The 18,157-nt window shown below is 55.2% G+C and overlaps 2 protein-coding genes across 9 annotated transcripts; both read left to right on the top strand.

Annotated features, from left to right (window-relative positions):
* The first annotated feature begins 416 nt into the window (after positions 1-416).
* On the top strand, positions 417-12,068 carry DCAF11 (DDB1 and CUL4 associated factor 11). 8 transcript variants are annotated; one of them, XM_055133012.1, is made up of 15 exons: positions 417-711; positions 2,221-2,434; positions 3,336-3,463; positions 4,537-4,664; positions 4,899-4,963; positions 5,247-5,347; positions 5,572-5,718; positions 5,917-5,971; positions 6,688-6,756; positions 7,126-7,183; positions 7,266-7,451; positions 7,895-8,048; positions 8,532-8,684; positions 10,992-11,098; positions 11,202-12,068. In XM_055133012.1, exons 2-15 carry the CDS (start codon positions 2,280-2,282, stop codon positions 11,334-11,336), a joined length of 1,641 nt encoding a protein of 546 aa, XP_054988987.1. In that variant the 5' UTR covers positions 417-711; positions 2,221-2,279; the 3' UTR covers positions 11,337-12,068. The 8 variants fall into 8 exon arrangements, with proteins under 8 accessions (XP_054988987.1, XP_054988988.1, XP_004609510.1 ...); XM_055133013.1 differs by having other exon boundaries at positions 696-711; positions 2,205-2,434; XM_004609453.2 differs by lacking the exon at positions 417-711 and adding an exon at positions 1,429-1,584 and having other exon boundaries at positions 2,221-2,411; positions 3,391-3,463.
* A 1,088-nt stretch (positions 12,069-13,156) lies between these two features.
* On the top strand, positions 13,157-17,613 carry FITM1 (fat storage inducing transmembrane protein 1). Its single transcript, XM_004609451.2, has 2 exons — positions 13,157-16,218; positions 16,633-17,613. The coding sequence occupies exons 1-2, from the start codon at positions 15,755-15,757 to the stop codon at positions 17,243-17,245; spliced, it is 1,077 nt and encodes a 358-aa protein (XP_004609508.2). The 5' UTR covers positions 13,157-15,754; the 3' UTR covers positions 17,246-17,613.
* The last annotated feature ends 544 nt before the right edge of the window (positions 17,614-18,157 follow it).

The raw sequence follows: 18,157 nt of genomic DNA, 5'->3' as shown, positions 1-18,157 counted from the left end.
AGGGCTGGAGTGATAGCACAGCGGGCAGGGCATATATATGCCTTGCATTCGGCCGACCCGGGTTTGATTCCCAGCATCCCATATGGTCCCCTGAGCACCGCCAGGAGTAATTCCTGAGCACAGAACCAGGAGTAATCCCTGTGCATCGCCGGGTGTGACCCAAAAAGCAAAAAAAAAAATTAAAAAAAAAAAAGATCAAGAATTTCAAGGCCGCCAAAGCAAAGTATTAAAGAAAACGCAGGGCTCTGCAAGCTCACCACGAGTGCAGGCTGATGCCCCTACCAAGTGAAGCGAGCCCGGTGCCCGCGGATGATAAGCGGGGAGGGGGGTCGGCGGTGCAGAGAGCAGGCGGCGCTCCCCAGGATCCGGCCACACCCTCGCCAGTCCGGCGGGTGAGCCCCTAACCAGGGCCCAAGGGAACTCCCTCCCTTCTTCCCCTCCCTCCCGGGTTCTCTCAATCGGTGCCACCTCAGAGCTTGCGAGGGAGTGAGGGTCCGGGGCGCTGGGGTGCAGATGAACCCCCGGCCTTTGCACCCGGCGGCGAGGCGAGGTCACACGCCTGCACACCCAGCGGCAGCCTGGGCCCGGATCCCGGCACGGGGCACGGCCAGGCCTCGGACCCGGCGGAGTTACTCATCAACCCGCAGCGGGTAGGAGGCGGCGCGCGCGCACCCCCACGCCCCCGGCCCGGCTCTCTGGCACCGGGCACAGGTACCGTGATGACGGCAACGCGGGCTAGAGAAGGGCGACGAACCTCCAGACCCCCGGAGAATGGGGCCAAGGAGCTGGAGGGAGCGGGGACAACCCGGGTACAAACGGAACCGGAAAGGCCCGCGGACCGTTAGGACTAGGACGTGTGTGCAAAGACTGACGAAGGAAGCCGGGGTGGGAAGTGGGGGTCTTCTACGAAGAGGCCGGAGGCCTGAGGCTGCCTGAGGCCCGCTAGGGAGGGGGGACAAAGTGAGCGGACCCCGGCGGAAGGGAAGGGTGCTAGCCCGGGGTCCCCATCTGTGACGTAAACGCGCTCCTAAGGCACCCGGCTCGCCTGCGGGCAGGGACGCACGCTGCTGCGGGCGGAAAACGGAAGGCTGCAGCCCGGGACGGGGTGCGAGCAAGGGCCGGAGGAGGTTGCAGGGAGAGGGTCTGAGAGATGGGCCCCCAAAGCGCGAAGCCGCGAGAATTCGGGAAGCGAACGCCAGGGCCCCGCCCCACGGCGAATCGCCACTTTCTTCTCCGTCGGCCCCGCCCCGCGTCTGTTTCGTCCCGCTGTGCCCGAGTCCGGAAGCAGCAGGTTCCTGCCCCGCCCCCTCCTCTGACTCCTCCCCCTCGGGCGGGAAAGCCCCGCCCTCCAGCGCCGCAGCCGTCCCTCATGCCCTTTGTCCCGCCCAGCTGCCAATCACCGCGCTCAGCGGTCCAGTTAGCGTTCCAAGGGGCCGGGCCTCCGGGGCGGCGCGTGACGTCAACCGGCTGCCGGCTGGGAAGCCGGGAGGCGCGTGACGGAGCAGCGGTTGGCCGACGCTGCGGCGCAGTCGATGTAAACAAGGCCCGGCGCCGCTGCCGCTCGGGCGACGGCTCCCTTGGCTGGTGGGTGATCTCGCGCGGGGCGGTCACCGAAGGCTTCCGTGGGAGGTGCTTCTCGCCTTCCTTCCCTGCCTCCCCTTGCCGTACACACCCCCGGCACACCACGTGGGCGTGAGGCGCGCAAGGAGGGGGGGTGTTTGTCCGAATTCTAACCCCATTGGTTGCTGCCGCTGCCGGCATTCACCTGGGAGCGCTCTGATTGGTCGGTAAGGGGGCGTCGGGGGGTCTCCGAGTCCTGAGGCTTCTGATTGGCTTGGTGAGATACGCTAACGCGGCGCTTTCTTCCACGAGGGATTCTGATTGGTCGTCCTGAGAAGGTTACCTGGGAATCCACTCCTCCCCCCCACACCCCGTCCCCTGCCCCGAGACTTTGATAAAGTGAGTTTGAGGTGGAAAACTGAGGAATTCCTCTCCTAGCGGGCATTCTCATTGGTGAGCCACAGTGGCGCCCTAGGCTCCCTTCCCTCTGCCCTCCTTGCTTCGCAGGATTGGGAGAGGTTTGTGTTCCCTAACTTTTAGGACTTGTCAGAAGCCTGAAAGAAGGGATCTCGGTGCCTGGGAAGGGTAGTGCGCCTAGGAATAGATACTCCTGGCCTCAGGAGCCCCTGGTATTCCTAGAGCAGATTTGGCTTTCACCAGAACCAAGGAGGTGACAGGCGGAGTCCCTGCACAGGACCTAAGGATGCTGTGACCGGAAGATGGGATCGAGGAACAGCAGCAGCGCAGGATCTGGGTCCGGAGACCCTTCCGAGGGTTTGTCCCATAGAGGGGCCGGCCTGCATCGGAGTGAGGAAGAGGAGGAGGAGGATGAAGATGTGGATCTGGCCCAGGTACTGGCCTATCTCCTCCGCAGGTAACTTACCCTCCTCCGGGGTGTCCCGACCAGGCGCCGCCCCAGGCCCTTGATCCTGGCTTCAGGCAGGGAAGTTACAGGGTTCAGGGAGTGAGGCCAGGCCCAGGCAGCTGTTCTGTTTGACCAGAACCTGGCCCTTGGGCACTTGGCGCCATACCCCGAAAGAGTGGTTCTTGCCTACGGAGGGGCACCGAGGTGATTTGTTCTTGTTTGGAAGGGACTATTGGGGGAGAATGTCTAGCTATGGCTGCACGGGGGTCATCTGTGTTCCATGCAAGTCAAAACAAAACCCAAACCGGCTATCGCAAAGGGAGCTGTGGTGGAAAAGGGACCTTATGTGAGAGGGCCAAGTGGAGGAGCTGGGGAAGTGGGTGTTGAGCTTTATTTAGTAAAGTTATTGACATGCGATAGGAGGCCATGTGGATTTACTTGAAAAACAAGTTTAAATCAACCTAAGTCTTAATCCCTTGCTAGAAGAGAGAATGCTTTGAGGGAAATGACCACCAGGAGTGGACTGGAAAGGGGTGTAACTGGTTTTGTTTTCTCAGCTCCGGCTTCTTAGGGAAAAGACAGGCTTGAGTTTTCTGGCTTAAATTGTCTGCTGTACTCGGGGCTGGGCACTGCAGGAAGTGTGTGCTGAAGTCTCAGTCATCTGGGAAATCAGCTTAGGAGGACTGCCTACCTCCACTGGGTGTTAAGGTCCTGTTCTCCTCCTTTAAGAGTGAAAATTAGCTTCTTACCCAGTCTAACAGGAAATTGCAATGAACAGCCAAGGTCTAGTCACCCTCCAGCCTCAAAAAATGGGGCCAGTCGGAGGGTGTGAGTCCAAGGTGGTCTCAGAGCTGGAATGTGGTTGGTGCGGGAGGATCCTCCCCTCCATCATGGGGGGATCTCTCCACAGAGGCCAAGTGAGGTTGGTGCAGGGAGGAGGTGCAGCCAATTTACAACTCATCCAGGCCCTCTCGGAATCAGAGGAAGAGCATGACAGTGCTTGGGATGGCCGTCTTGGGGACCGGTACAACCCGCCAGGTAAGAGGAAAACCAGACTGACATTAGAAGGCTGGAGGGAGGGTGCAGGGTTTAAGGCACGTGCCCTGCATGTGGCCAGATGACCCCCGTTTGGGACCCCTGGTGCCACATGGTCCCCTAGGCAACTACTGGAGTAGCCCCCAGTATTCATTCCCTCCCCACCCATTTCACCAAAGAATAGCTTACGTTAACAGAAGATGAGGGGTGGGGGGGATGGAGTGGGGGGTGGAAATGATACTGGGATCATCGGTGGTGGAGAATGGGCACTGGTGGAGGGATGGGTACTCGAGCATTGTATGACTGAAACACAAGCAGGAAAGTTTGTAAATCTATAACTGTACCCTCACGGTGATTCACTAATACAAAAAATAATAAATTTTTTTAAAATCAAAGCTAGTTTTCAAAACAAAATTAAAATGAAAAATAAATCTCCATTTTTCCAGCAAAAAAAAATTTTTTAAATAAAAGAAGATGAGATTTTATGGAATATAAAATAACATAAAGTGAGACTGACACCCAAGGACAGTAGACACAAGGGCCAGGAATATTGTTCCATAGTTGGAAGCCTGGCTCATGAGCGGGGGGAGAAGGCAGCTGGAATAGAGAAGGGATCACTAAGTCAATGATGGTTGGAGGGATCATTTGGGATGGGAGATGTGTGCTGAAACTAGATAAGGGACCAAACATGATCTCCTCTCAGTATCTATATTGCAAATCAAGATGCCCAAAAGTAGAGAGAGTATGGGGGAAATCGTCTACCATAGAGGCAGGGGGAGGGTTGGGATCGGGAGCTGAGGGCTATGGATACTGGGGACATTGGTAAAGGAAAATGTACACTGGTGGAGGGATGGGTGTTCATTGTATGAATGAAACTCAAGCATGAAAGCTTTGTAACTGTATCTCACAATGATTGAATAAAAATAAATAACTAAAAAACAAAACAAAAAGATGAGATAATTCAGGGAATGGGGTCCTTGTCTTATTTAGTTGCATGAGGTGGGCTTCTGCACTATTTTGCTAACAGTCCTCTAGGGTTGAAAGACCAGCATGAAGTTTCTCTTTGGTATTCACAGTGGATGCAACTCCTGACGTCCGGGAGCTGGAACGCAACGAGATCAAGACGCAAGTGGAACTGGCCACAGGGCGACAGGGGCTTCGGCGGACATCCCGAAAGCATAGCTTTCCTCAAATGCTGCACCTGGTAGGTCTTCCACCTCTTACCAGCCTGGCAGCCACAGAGAAACAGAAAGGAAATTCCCCAGGAACCCTCAGGTGCTGGAGCTGAGTTAGTTACCCAGCATGCATTGGGATTTGGTGGGACCAATCTGTGTGTTGTCCATTTCTGTAGCAAAAGCATTCTCTTTGGAGGAGGGGGTTTGGTGACACTGAAATGACCCGCTTTCTGCTAGCAATATTCCCCGATCCCTTTCTTTAGAGAGAACGGGGCCTCTGCCATCAGGAAAGCTTCTCCCTTGGAGAACGAGCTCGAGTGATGTCTCAGTGAGTATGGGGATGGGGGAGAGACCCTATCTTCTCCCCAAAATGTGGAAGGGAGATTTGTTCCAGACACCTCAGGGATGTCAAGGTTAGGGTAAATGGACCTGAAGCTCTGACAGTAGATACGGAAGGAAGTGTGAAAATTGAGAGGCTGATGGTATGAATGAAAGCAAGTGGGCTGTACTCAGAGCCAGTGGGAAGGAGTGCCTTTGCATTCACATCCAGCTGTTAGGATTCTGCTAATCGGAAGGTCTCCTTTAGTCTCATTCTCCATTTGCTTTCCCAGCTTCTTGCCCAATGATCTGGGCTTCACAGATACCTACACTCAGAAAGCCTTCTGCGGCATCTACAGCAAAGATGGTCAGATCTTCATGTCTGCTTGCCAAGGTACCAGACCCTGGTCCACACACTGCCCTGGAACAAGGAACGTCCCCCTGAGGCTAGAAAGTTGCACACGCAGGGAGCTCAGACCCTGCCTTAGAGATGCTTAGCCAAGGCACCTTCCCCATGGTCAAGGAAAGCTGCTACAGATACATGGAGTGAAAGAGTTCTGGTGTAGGGAATGTATAAGGAGAGCGTTCCATAATTCTGCCTGATCCCCACTTGCCCAGACCAGACAATTCGACTGTATGACTGCCGGTATGGACGCTTTCATAAATTCAAAAGCATCAAGGCCCGAGACGTAGGCTGGAGCATCCTGGATGTGGCCTTCACTCCCGATGGGAACCATTTCCTGTACTCCAGCTGGTCTGATTACAGTGAGTATGCCTTCCACCTCAGCTCCACCTCTCCAGTCCAGGAACTGTGGTTCCTTTCTTCTTGGAGTCGGGACTTCATACCTTCTCCCGGAACACTCACTTCCAGGGCCCCAACAACCTTGTCCGACACTTCCTGAACTTCACATCTGCTTTTTTTCCCCGACCCTGAAAGTTTCTTGTTTCTCTTGCTTTTCTCAGTTCACATCTGCAACATCTACGGGGAGGGAGACACACACACTGCCCTGGATCTAAGGTACTGCTTCCCTTCTCGCTCATCCTCACCAGACACTCCTCGTGGAAGGCTTTCCTTCAGCAAACTTCCTGAACTGGGACTCCTGCTTAGTGGGGAAAGGATACTGGTTGCAGGTTTCTCTGTGGATTCCTGGGTGGGACCTGCCCTCCTGTCATCCAGAGGCCCGGGGTGAAAGAGATGATGGCAGGATCATATATAGGTCCTCATGGAGGCAGGCCAGGCCTGGACACATGTGGACAGCATGTCTTTCTCCCCTTTAGAGTGCCCTTACGGGGGTTGGGGAGAGGACCCAAAGCCAATGCACATACTTTGTTTGGGGGACCCCTGGGTTTAGTTCCTGACACTATATGGTCCCCAAGTACCACAAGGAACACTCAGAAGAACCAAACTGGGGCTCTGGAGAGAGAGTACAATGGGTGATGCTCTTGCCTTGCATGCAGCTGACCCAGGATCCATCCTCAGTATTCTATGTGGGGCCCCAAGCAGTGTCCGGAGTGATTCCTGAATGTAGAGCCACCTGGATTTGTGATCCTGCTGAGTGTGGCCCTAACACAAAAAGAGGGAGTAGCCCCCTAAACTTCTCGGGGCGTGACCCAATAAATGAGTTAAAAGTGTGCCTTAAGACCCTCAGAGTCTATGCAGATTAACAGAGACTGAAAGGGTCTGTGTAGATTTACGGAGACTAAGAGGAAGGCCAGCACCTCCTCTTTTTCCAGGCCCGACGAGCGTCGCTTTGCTGTCTTCTCCATCGCTGTCTCCTCAGACGGACGAGAAGTGTTAGGAGGGTGAGTGTTTGCAGGGATGTCCCCCGTCGCCCTCTGTTGAGGTAGGTGTTCTCCCAGAGACCGGCTCTGCCATGCGAGAGGCTGTACTGGACACCTCTCTTCAGGCAGCTGAGGAAGACGTCCAGCCCTTCTCTAAGGTTGTTTCACCTCTCATCCTCCACCCTCCTGCCCCCCTCACTCTGCTCCTCCTCTCCCTGAGATGGCACGTCTGTCCCTAGCCTCCTTGCAAGCCCAGCTAATTCTTCTCTTGCTTATACAAGTGACAAGCGTTCGCCCCTCAGAAAGGCGCCTGCACAGGACCTGTCCAGGACGTACCCTGTCTCGGTCCTCTCTGTCCTTGCTCCAGGACCCTCGTTTCTTCCCTTGCAGGGCCAATGATGGCTGCTTGTATGTGTTTGACCGAGAACAGAACCGGCGCACCCTTCAGGTATAGACCTGAGCCCTCGAGTCTTGGCCACCTCAGAAACCTGGGGAGAGGTCCTCGGTCGCCCGACCCCCTTCTCTTCTAGATTGAATCCCACGAGGATGACGTGAATGCAGTGGCCTTTGCCGATATAAGCTCCCAGATCCTTTTCTCCGGGGGGGACGATGCCATCTGCAAGGTGTGGGATCGACGCACCATGCGGGAGGATGACCCCAAGCCTGTGGGAGCACTGGCTGGACACCAGGATGGCATCACCTTCATTGACAGCAAGGTGGGCGGGCAAGCACATCTGTGCAGCCTGGCCTCGCAGCGTCCAGGAGGCCATCGGAGTGAACTTGGGCTGGAAACTGACCAAGCTCCTCCTTAGCCAAACTTTACAAAAGCTGGAGTTTAGTCAAGGGCCTTAAGTCCGAAACCATGATGTCCATCTGTCCCCACCAGTCCTTAGGAGCCAGGCAAGGCTCTTTGTGTACACATAAAGTCAGAGTGACCCCATCAAGCATAGGTAAAGAGGCCCAGGCAGGGCCACGGGCACGGGAAGGAAAACCCAGTCAGGAGGTGGGAGCTGGTGGGACAAACTAGATGGGGCGAGCCTGGCTAGACGGGGCAAGAGGCCAGCAGAGACGAAGGATCCGGGATTCCAAGCCTTGGGCCCGAGGAGGGAAGCTGGACCAATGGGCTCTGACACTCCGCCACGTGTGTTGGGATTCACAGGGCGATGCCCGGTATCTCATCTCCAACTCCAAAGACCAGACCATCAAGCTCTGGGATATCCGGCGCTTTTCCAGCAGGGAAGGCATGGAAGCCTCGCGCCAGGCTGCCACACAGCAAAACTGGGACTACCGCTGGCAGCAGGTGCCCAAAAAAGGTGAGCGTGGCAGGTCGAGCCTAGAGGCAGGTTGCCCCATGTGGGTGATGGAAACCTCCCTGGGGGCTGGGAGGTGCGGTGCGCAGCAGCGAGCCAGGGCCCTAGCAAAAACTTCTGTGCAATTGGGGCAGGGGGGTTTTGCTTTTTTTTTGGGGGGGGGGTAACACCCGGCGATTTGGCCAAATAAGTTGGGAAACCTCTGGACTAGAAACCTAGGTGGTAGTTGAAATATTTAATCCCTGCAAAGGCCAGTCATGGACGCTGTGGGTGTGGCTGTGGCGTGGAACACCGCCCCCCCCCCCACACACACCCAGAACAAAAGTATTTCTATATTGTAACAATTAGCAGAAGTAGCTATGAGAGAGGGGGAGGCCCTCGGTGGAGGATTAGGCAGGAAATTGTCTCTGGGTACGAGTCTAAGGGTCGCTTGCAAGGGAGGTGTCACACTGCCTAACCAAAAATGGTGCCTGTGTCCCCACCCAGCCTGGAAGAAACTCAAGCTCCCGGGAGATAGCTCCTTGATGACCTACCGGGGCCACGGGGTGCTGCACACCCTCATCCGCTGCCGATTCTCCCCCGCCCACAGCACTGGCCAACAGTTCATCTACAGTGGCTGCTCCACTGGCAAGGTGGTCGGTAAGGATCATGTGAGCAGATCAGGGCAAGGGCCTCGGAAGGGCAGGCAGGGCCCGGGGGTTGGGTTTGGTTTCTGTTGGTGGTGCCAAGGGTCCAACCCAGGTGCTATGTATGCAGTGCACGAACTCTACACATCCCTGCCCTTCTGGCATTCCCCCATCACCATCGGTGACCACTTTTAAAGGACTCAGTGTGGGACCTCCAAGATCATACAGCGGGAAGGGCACTTGCCTTGTGTGCAGCCAACCCTGGTTCAATCCCTAGCACCTGAACCCTCTCAGTAGTGATCCCTGAGCTCACAGCCAGATATAAGCCCTGAGCACCAGCAGGTACAGCCCCTCCCCCCAAAAAAAAGAAAGGGAGGAAAAATAAAAGCTCCTTGGGCTGGAGTGATAGTACAGCATGTAGGGCACTTGTCTTGCACATGACTGGCCTGGGGTTTAATCCCCAGCATCCCATGTGGTACCCTGAGCACTGCCAGGAGTGATTCCTGAGTACAAAGCCAGAAGTAATCCTTGAGCATCGCCAAGTGTGACCCAAAACCGAAAAAATACAAAATTTTAAAAGTCTACTGAAGATTCCAAGTGAAATTTAGCTTGGAACAGGGGACACTTAAATAGAGAAATAGCAAACACCAGACTGGAGAAAGAGTACAGCAGGCAGAACTCTTGCTTTGCATGCAGCCAGCCCAGGTTTGATCTCTGGCACCCCATATAGTCCCCCAAGTGCTGCCAGAGATGATTCCTGAGCACAGAGCCAGGAGTAAGCCCTGAGCACCAACCCCAAAACAAAACAAAAAAGCAAACACTTTTTATCAACATTTTAAATTAAGAAAAGGAGAATAGGGGCTGGAGTGATAGCACAGTGTTTGCCTTGCACGTGGCCTTGGCACGTGGTCAACCCAGGTTCAACTCCCAGCATCCCATGTGGTCCTCCGAGCACCGACAGGAGTAATTCCTGAGTGCATGAGCCAGGAATAACCCCTGTGCATCACCGGGTGTGACCCAGTAAGAAAAAAAAAGAAAAAGAAAAGGAGCATAGAATTCTGGTCATTGTATACAATAGACCACAAACAGAAATATGCTTTGTCCAATTTTTCTAGCCAGTTAAGGAGAGACTACAGATGAAAGGCAGGAGGGAACAGAGACAGAAAGGAGTGAAGGACACATGACCACAGGAGGCATGCATAAAAAAGCACCAACAAAGGGGCCAGAGCAATAGCACAGCGGGCAGGGTGCTTGCCTTGCTCTTGGCTGACCCGGGTTCGATTCCCAGCATCCCATATGGGCCCCTGAGCACTACCAGGAGTAATTCCTGAGCACAGAGCCAGGAGTAACCCCTGAGCATCACTGGGTGTGCCTCCCACCCCACAAAAAGAAAAGCATGCCAACACAGCTACAGCCAGAGAGCACCAAACCGGGGAGGGGGGCGGGTGCTCAGTGTACAGCACTTGCCTTGTCCTGAGTTTGATTCCCAGTACTGCTAATATGAATAGAAATAATAATGTAATAATAGAAAATACGTAAGACAGTATTAGATGGAGGGACACACAAAGCGAAAGCTACCTTGTCCAGGCAAGCAGCAGCAGGGTGACCCCTATGCACACAGCTCATTGTTTCCATTTCCTGTCAGGTGGCCTTTCATACGTTTGGCCCTAGAGGCTGGAGGAATGGTTCAAAGGGCTAGAGCACAAGCTTTGCATGCAGGAACCCAGATTCCAACTCCAGTTCCTCATGGTTTCCTGAACAGCAAAAATTTTCTCTTAAGAACAGAGGCACTGAAGAGATAGTCCAGTGGGTAGGGCACTTGCCTTGCACATGGCTAACACAGGATCAATCCCTGGGATCCCATATGTATCCCAGTGTCCCCTGCACATTGCCAGGAGTAATTTCTGGGTGCAGAGTCAGGACTAAGCCCTGAGCATCACCAGCTGCTGCCCCCAAACCAAAAAGAACATTAAAATTGCATTGCATTTTATTCTCTGTAGTCTGTGAAATCTAGCTAAGGGCCAGAGAGCCACAGCTTCTGCTCAGACGCTCCTCCTGCCTCCTGAGGCAGGGGAAGGAAGTGAGGAATAGGGCCGGGGATGCAGCTTTGCCACTCAGTGCCTCTCTCGCACTCATCCCACCTGGGTTCAAACCCTGGCGTTGCAAAAAAGAAGAAGAGGTGAGACATGCTCATCCTCTGGTGTGGGTGCTGCCCGCACTGTCCCCCGAGAGCAGGAATTGCCTGAGAGGTGGGTGAGTGGTGCTCCCCAGAAGAGAGGAGGCGTGGGGGCCCCGCCCCACTCTGGCCTTTCCCATACAGTGTACAGCCTGCTCAGTGGCCACATTGTGAAGAAGCTGACCAACCACAAGGCCTGTGTACGTGACGTCAGTTGGCACCCCTTTGAGGAGAAGATTGTCAGCAGCTCGGTGAGGTTGCAAGGGTTGGGCGGGGGCGGAGTGGGGAGCGGCGCTTCGTGTACATCTGGGGGTTGGGGTGTACACACCCTGACTGCTTATCACCTTCCTGCAGTGGGACGGAAACCTGCGTCTGTGGCAGTACCGTCAGGCTGAGTACTTCCAGGATGACATGCCCGAGTCTGAGGAACACCCCAGCACCCCTGCCCCAGTGTCCCAGTCCTCCTCAGCCTTTTCTTCACCCCAGTAGATGTGACCTCCAGCCCCACATCTCGGGGAGCCTTTTGATAAATGCTCTGCCTCCTTCCCTCTCTCCCTTCTGGGGGACTTCCGGGGCATCACAGGCACTGACTGGCTGGGGAGAGTCAGAAGCCCCAGTTCTGGAGAACTCGCTGAGCCCTAGACGACCATCTTTGTCGGGGGCCGTGGTCTCCTCAAGTGCTCACATGCAGTCCGCTTAAGTCTCTTATCTCTGATCAGGGTCTGGCAGGATCGCCGTTACCTGGGGTGTGGCCTGCACCAGCAGGACAGCCATCCTGAGTGTTCCAATCATGTTTGGATGTCAAGCGCTAGCTTGTAGAGTAGATGCCTGGACCACTTGTGACCTGAGCTGTTTGCCAGGCCCACTGCCTGGGCCTTCACAGTGAGGGTTCGACTGGCCCGTCAGAGCCAGGCACCCTGGCCTTCCTTCCACGGGTCCCGGTGGCTGGAGCTCTTGCCCTTCTAGGGATGCATGGGGACAGAGGGAAGCTGTGCCCTCAGCAGCCTTCTGGAGTGGGAATTACATCTCTGCTCTCATGTCTGGGACTTTGGAGCAGAGCAGGCTGTGGTGTGGGAGGCTCCCTGGAACCCCACACAGGGCAGGCCCTAGCTACACAGTGTTCTGTCCTGCGGAGCCCTTGGTTTCCCAGCAGGTCACTGAAGTAGGACTCCGTCCTCTCACCGACTCCGGCTCCCTCAATAAACTTGCTCTGGGAACCTGGCTTGGTGTCGGTCTCTGTTTCGCCCCCTTTTTTTCCTGCCTAGTGTCTTTTGTCCTCCCACTTGAAGAAAAGAGTTTCAGCAAAGCCTTTGGATACGTGCCTCTGTGGGAGAAAACACCCTTGATGCCCCAAGATGAAGGGAAATAGCAAAATAATTTATTAACTCAGCTTGGCAACAGGCACTTCCTCGTTGACCTCAAAAACCTCTCAGCAAGGAGAAATCAAGCTAGGAGAAATCAGCACATGCGAGCTTAGAGTCCAGAACTCCTGGAGCAGCTGTCCTCTGGGGGCAAGGGGCAGGGGACGGGCATGGAACTTGTCCTGTTGGCAAGAACCGGCCCAGAGTGAACCCGGTGGGCACTGATGCCACCTGGGTGCTTCCAGTTCGGGATCTCTGCAGTGAGGGAATGGCACGGAGGCCAGACACGTGTGGGCAGGAAGAGAGCTGTGGTCCGCACCAGCATTGATCCATGTCTCCCTGAGTTCATTATCTCTAAGCCACGGGGGGGGGGGGGGGAGGGAATGATGGGATCACATTCAGTACTGCTCAAGGGCTATTCCTGGCTCTGTGCTCAGGGGTCACTTCTGATGGTGCTAAGGGCACCCTGTGTGGCATTAGCCATGTACAAGGCAAGCACTTTAACCCCGGTACTGTCTCTCCAACCTCTCAGCCATTTTCACACCAGGTCACGTAGTGAAACAGTAAAAGGCAGGTACCTATTTCTTTTCTTTTCTTTTTTTAAAGTAAAACCAGATTTTATTTAGAGGCTTTTTGGAAGGGGAAGGAGGGACAGAAAGTGAGAGATCAATGTGCTCAAGAAAGAATGCAGGCTTCTCCAGAGGCAAAGAGAGCCCCTACACACACCCCAGCATTAGATATGGAAGCATAAAAGTACCATCTCAAGAGAGGAGATGCAGGGGCTGGAGTGATAGCACAGCGGGTAGGGCGTTTGCCTTGCATGCAGCCGACCCGGGTTTGAATCCCAGCATCCCATATGGTCCCCTGAGCACCGCCAGGGGTGATTCCTGAGTGCATGAGCCAGGAGTGACCCCTGTGCATCGCCGGGTGTGACCCAAAAAGGAAAAAAAAAAAGAGGAGATGCAGGCAACATGTGTGCTCAACCATGTGGGTGCAAGCAGCACATGGGCTCAGGCAGCATATGCGCGCAGGTATTTTTCTATTTGCAGCAAAATAGAACACTTGTAAAATTTGTTTTGCTTTTTGTACCACACCCAGTGTGCTCAGGCACTTCTCCCAAGTAGTACTCTCAAGTCACTCTAGGCAGGCCTACCTAGGGTCAAACTCAGGGCTCCAGCATGTAAGGAATATACATTATTCCTTGGAGCTAGCTCTCCACTCCCCCCCTTTTTTTTTTCTTAATGTATTATAATCCCCACCTCACCAAGCATAGCTCTTGAGCAACAGTGACTTTGGTTTCTGTTAAAAAAAAAAAAAAGTTTTTAGGGGCCCAGAGAGATAGTACAGCAGGCAGAGCTCTTGCCTTGTACATGGCCAGCCCAGGTTTCATCCCTGGCACCCATATGGTCCCCTGAGACCAGGAGCCATTCCTGAGTGCAGAGCCAAGAATAAGCTCTGAGCACTGCTGGGTATGGCCTCAAAACAAAAACCTATAGCTAAAGAATTTTGTTTTGGGGGGACTGGAGCAATATAGCACAGTGGGTAGGGCATTTCCCTTGCATGCAGCCAACCGGGTTCCATTCTTCCGTCCTTCTCGGAGAGCCCGGCAAGCTACCAAACTATCCTGCCCACACGGCAGAGCCTGGCAAGCTACCCATGGCATATTTGTTATGCCAAAAATAGTAACAAGTCTCACAATGGAGACGTTACTGGTGCCCACTCGAGCAAACTGATGAACAACGAGACGACAGCGCTACAGTGCAGTGCTTGTTTTGGGGGGACCACACTCAGTAATGCTGAGAGGTCACTCTCGGCTCTGCACTCAGGAACTACTCCTGGCGGTGCTTCCAAGGGTCATATAAAATACTGGGCATCAAGCCTGGGTTGACCGCGTGCAAGGCAGGCACCCTGCCTGCACTGTACTATCACTCTTTTTTATTTCGTTTGTTTTCAGACTCTATCCAGCTGTGCTGGGGCAGGGCTGAGGTACTCCCTGCTCTTGAGTGGGGGACTGTGCAGGAATTGAACCTGCTTCTGCTGTTTGCCAAACCTGTGCTCCAGCCCGCTTAGCTATCTTTCCAGCCCTGAACATTTTTATTCAACTTAGAAGTGTGAGGGCCAGAAAAATAAGTAAATAGTATCTTGCCTTCTATGTGACTGACCCTGGCTCTATCCCCAGCACCAAATCCCTGAGTACCACCAGGGGTCACTCCTGAGCACAGAGCCAGGTATAGCCCCCAGGGTCTAGTCAGCCTTTATGTAGAAAATCCAGGAGCAAAAACCAGGCCAGTTAATAGACGAGTCTGGAAGGAATAAGCTTGATTCACAAATACTATCATTTACAGGTAACGGCACTGGCTTGTAAGAAATGTTGATTGATGGGCTGGAGCGATAGCATAGTGGGTAGGGCATTTGCCTTGCACGTGGCCGACCGGGGTTCAATTCCCAGAATCCCATATGGTTCCCCGAGCACCACCAGGAGTGATTCCTAAGTGCAAAGCCAGGAATAACCCCTGTGTATTGCTGGGTGTGACCCAAAAAAAAAAAAAAAGTTGATTTTTCTAAAGTCACACATCATGCACCCAGAGGTTGCATGGTCTTGCGGGATTATTCCTTTCACTAGTTCATGGCTCTCTTTGTTCTCTGAAATCCTGCCACTAGTTTTGAAGAATGAGGAAGGAAGACACACAAAAAAAGGGATCTCCAAACAGGTACTGGATAACTGAGACTGGGACTTTTGGGTAGATGGTGCTCCATGCCCTTGCTGCAGTTCCACTGGGCAGGTGAGGGGGTGAAGCAGCTCATTGGTCACAACCTCAGACACAACCACAACTCCAGGCTGGGGCTTCCCTTCTCCAGTCTCAGCCTCTGCCTTTCCTGGGGTCACTTGGGTTTCATTTGTTGGCCACCATGATAAACATACAGATGAGTGATCCTCTTTAGATCTCATATCTTGAACATTGCACAGTCACCCCCAATTTGTTCTGGGGCCCTGAGGCTCGGAAGATCACTTTGGAAAATCAGATTCAACGTCCAGCACCCTGTGGGCTGCTAAGCACCACCAGGAGTGACCCCTGCATCACAAACCACCCCCCACAAAAAAAGTCCCTTAGACATAGGACTTGGGCTGGACCGAAGGACGCTGAAGTGGGTCTCCCTATAGTGTGCTCCCCGCTGCTGACTGGGACCCTGCCCCACCATCCTGAGGCGTCCTGTGTGGGCTCTCAAGGCAGGAGAGGAAACACTCTGACAATGAGGTTGGCAGATTCTTGAAAAAAATATTTCCAAGGTTCAGCTAGGTTGATTTGTATGACCCCTGGGTCCCTATGGAGCAAATCCAAGGTTCAGTTGGGGAGGGGTTGGGTGACTTTAGCTCCTCAGACACAGCCAAGCGGGCTGTGGTAGAAGACAGTCCTGGATAGCAGGTCATGGCCTGAAATATGAACTGGAACGTGGTTGGAGTAGGGACCGGGACCGAGAGGGTCTGGGGGACACACTCAAGGGAGCAATCCCAGGTCACTGGGAGGACACGCGCCTGACGCTCGAATGGGCCCTGCTGACGTGGCAGCCCTCTCCCCTGTCCCCCAGGCCCCCCGCCCTCTCCCCCGCCCGCCAGCTGCCAGCAGGGCTCTGCCCTGTGTCTGCCACACCTGTCACTGCCAGTCTTGGTCCGGGGGGGGGGGCCCCATCAGCCCCTCCTCAGCCACCCGGCAGAGCAAGCGGTTCGTGGGGAGGGGAGGGAACATGGAGCGGGGGCCGGCGGTGGGGGCAGGGCAGGGGGCCGGGGCCCGGATCCGGGCCCTGCTGGGTGGCCTGCTCAAGGTGCTGCTCTGGGTGGCCTCCGCCTTGCTGTACTTCGGGAGTGAACAGGCCGCCCGCCTGCTGGGCAGCCCCTGCTTACGGCGCCTTTACCATGCCTGGTTAGCGGCTGTGGTCATCTTTGGGCCCCTTCTGCAGTTCCATGTCAACCCTCGGACCATCTTTGCCAGCCACGGCAACTTCTTCAACATGTGAGTCCAACGGAGGCCGCGGGCACCGGCTCCCTGCACGTCTGCCGGGTTCCCAACTCCCTCCTCGGGACTCCTGTCCTCCAGCCTGGCCCCACACTAAAAATAGCTGGGAGGTTGAGGAAGGTCAGAGGAGGGGGAGGGGAGCCGGAGTCAGGGGGTACAAGAGAGCTGGGCAGAAGAGGAAGTTGGGACCCTGCGTGGTTGAATGGACCTCTAAGGAGGTGGCAGAGTTTCAATGGATGGCAAAGCGTGTGTGTATGTGTGTGTGGTGGGGAGTAGGGAGAATTGGGCTGAGACCCTGAACCAATTAAGATGTCAGGAGTGGAGGGGGGCACTTTTCGGAGGGAAGCACACACCCCGGGGGTGGGCCTCGTGGGGTGGAGGGCTTCAGCCTCGTTTCTGCTCTGTCCACAGAAAGTTCGTGAATTCCGCGTGGGGCTGGACGTGCACCTTCCTGGGAGGGTTTGTGCTGCTGGTGGTGTTCCTGGCCACGCGGCGTGTGGCTGTGACAGCCCGGCACCTGAGCCGGCTGGTGGTGGGGGCGGCGGTGTGGCGGGGGGCTGGCCGGGCCTTCCTGCTCATCGAGGACCTCACGGGCTCCTGCTTTGAGCCCCTGCCCCAGGGCCTGCTGCTCCACGAGCTGCCGGACCGCCGCAGCTGCCTGGCCGCCGGCCACCAGTGGCGGGGCTACACCGTGTCTTCCCACACCTTCCTGCTCACCTTCTGCTGCCTGCTCATGGCCGAGGAGGCCGCCGTGTTCGCCAAGTACCTGGCCCACGGGCTGCCCGCCGGCACCCCCCTGCGCCTGGTCTTCCTCCTCAACGTGCTGCTGCTGGGCCTCTGGAACTTCCTGCTGCTCTGCACCGTCATTTACTTCCACCAGTACACGCACAAGGTGGTGGGCGCGGCCGTGGGCACCTTCGCCTGGTATCTCACCTACGGCAGCTGGTATCGTCAGCCCTGGTCTCCAGGGAGCCCGGGCCACGGGCTCTTCCCTCGGCCACGCTCGGCACGCAAGCACAACTGAAAGCAATAAAGGCGCTGCAAGCCTGGCTCTGGCTCCTGTTCTTTGCCTGCAGGCACCCGGTAGAGGTGGACAAGGCGAGAAGGGAAGCAGGTGGTCGCCGGGGTTGCTTAGCCGTGCCTGGCTGTGTCCAGCCTCCCTGTGGGCCGTCCACCCTCCTGGTCCTCACAGACTTTGAGATCTCTTTGGTGTGGATGTCAAGCCAGGGCACTGTCAGGCAGGTGACTGCCCTGGGGCAGAGGCATCCACGTCCAACCTGTACAGGTGCACCACCTTCAGCCTGTTTTCCTTCTGCTTCCTGCGCTAAATCTCCTTCTGCCTTCCTCCGGGGCCTATGCAGGGTACTGACTGAGGGACACTTTCTGCCCTACCTTGCCTATAAGGGGTGATGTGTGCATTTACTGAACAGATGTTTGAGCCATCTTTTTTTTTTTTGCTTTTTGGGTCACACCTGGCAATGCACAGGGGTTACTCCTGGCTTTGCACTCAGGACAGGGGACCATATGGGACGCTGGGATTTGAACCCGGGTCGGCCGCGTGCAAGGCAAACGCCCTACCCGCTGTGCTATCTCTCCAGCCCCATGTTTGAGCCATCTTGACCATCCCATATTATAAAGAAAACAAGGTTTCTGGGGTCAGAGAGACAGTGGGTAGGGTGTTTGTCCTGCACGTGGCCGACCCAGGTTCATCCCTGGCATCCTATATGGCCCCCAAGCACTGCCAGGAATGGGAGCTTTTTTTTTTTTTTCTTTTTGGGTCACACCCAGCGATGCTCAGGGGTTACTTCTGGCTCTGCACTCAGGAATTACCCATGGTGGTGCTCAGGGGACCATATGGGATGCTGGGAATCGAACCCGGGTCAGTCACGTGCAAGGCAAACGCCCTACCTGCTGTGCTATTGCTCCAGCCCCGGAG

This window comes from Sorex araneus, chromosome 3 (genome assembly GCF_027595985.1).
Source record: "Sorex araneus isolate mSorAra2 chromosome 3, mSorAra2.pri, whole genome shotgun sequence".
NCBI lineage: Eukaryota > Metazoa > Chordata > Mammalia > Eulipotyphla > Soricidae > Sorex > Sorex araneus.
Note: the sequence above shows the minus strand (reverse complement) of the source record. Positions and strands in the feature narration are given on the sequence as shown.

Bases quoted from the DNA above. Each gene is read 5' to 3' on its own strand.
- DCAF11 (XM_055133012.1), top strand. From the start codon at position 2,280: ATGGGATCGAGGAACAGCAGCAGCGCAGGATCTGGGTCCGGAGACCCT. The intron at 7,452-7,894 runs GTGGGCGGGCAA...TGGGATTCACAG, and splicing joins TCACCTTCATTGACAGCAAG to GGCGATGCCCGGTATCTCAT. The intron at 11,099-11,201 runs GTGAGGTTGCAA...ACCTTCCTGCAG, and splicing joins AGAAGATTGTCAGCAGCTCG to TGGGACGGAAACCTGCGTCT.
- FITM1 (XM_004609451.2), top strand. From the start codon at position 15,755: ATGGGCCCTGCTGACGTGGCAGCCCTCTCCCCTGTCCCCCAGGCCCCC. The intron at 16,219-16,632 runs GTGAGTCCAACG...CTCTGTCCACAG, and splicing joins CACGGCAACTTCTTCAACAT to AAAGTTCGTGAATTCCGCGT.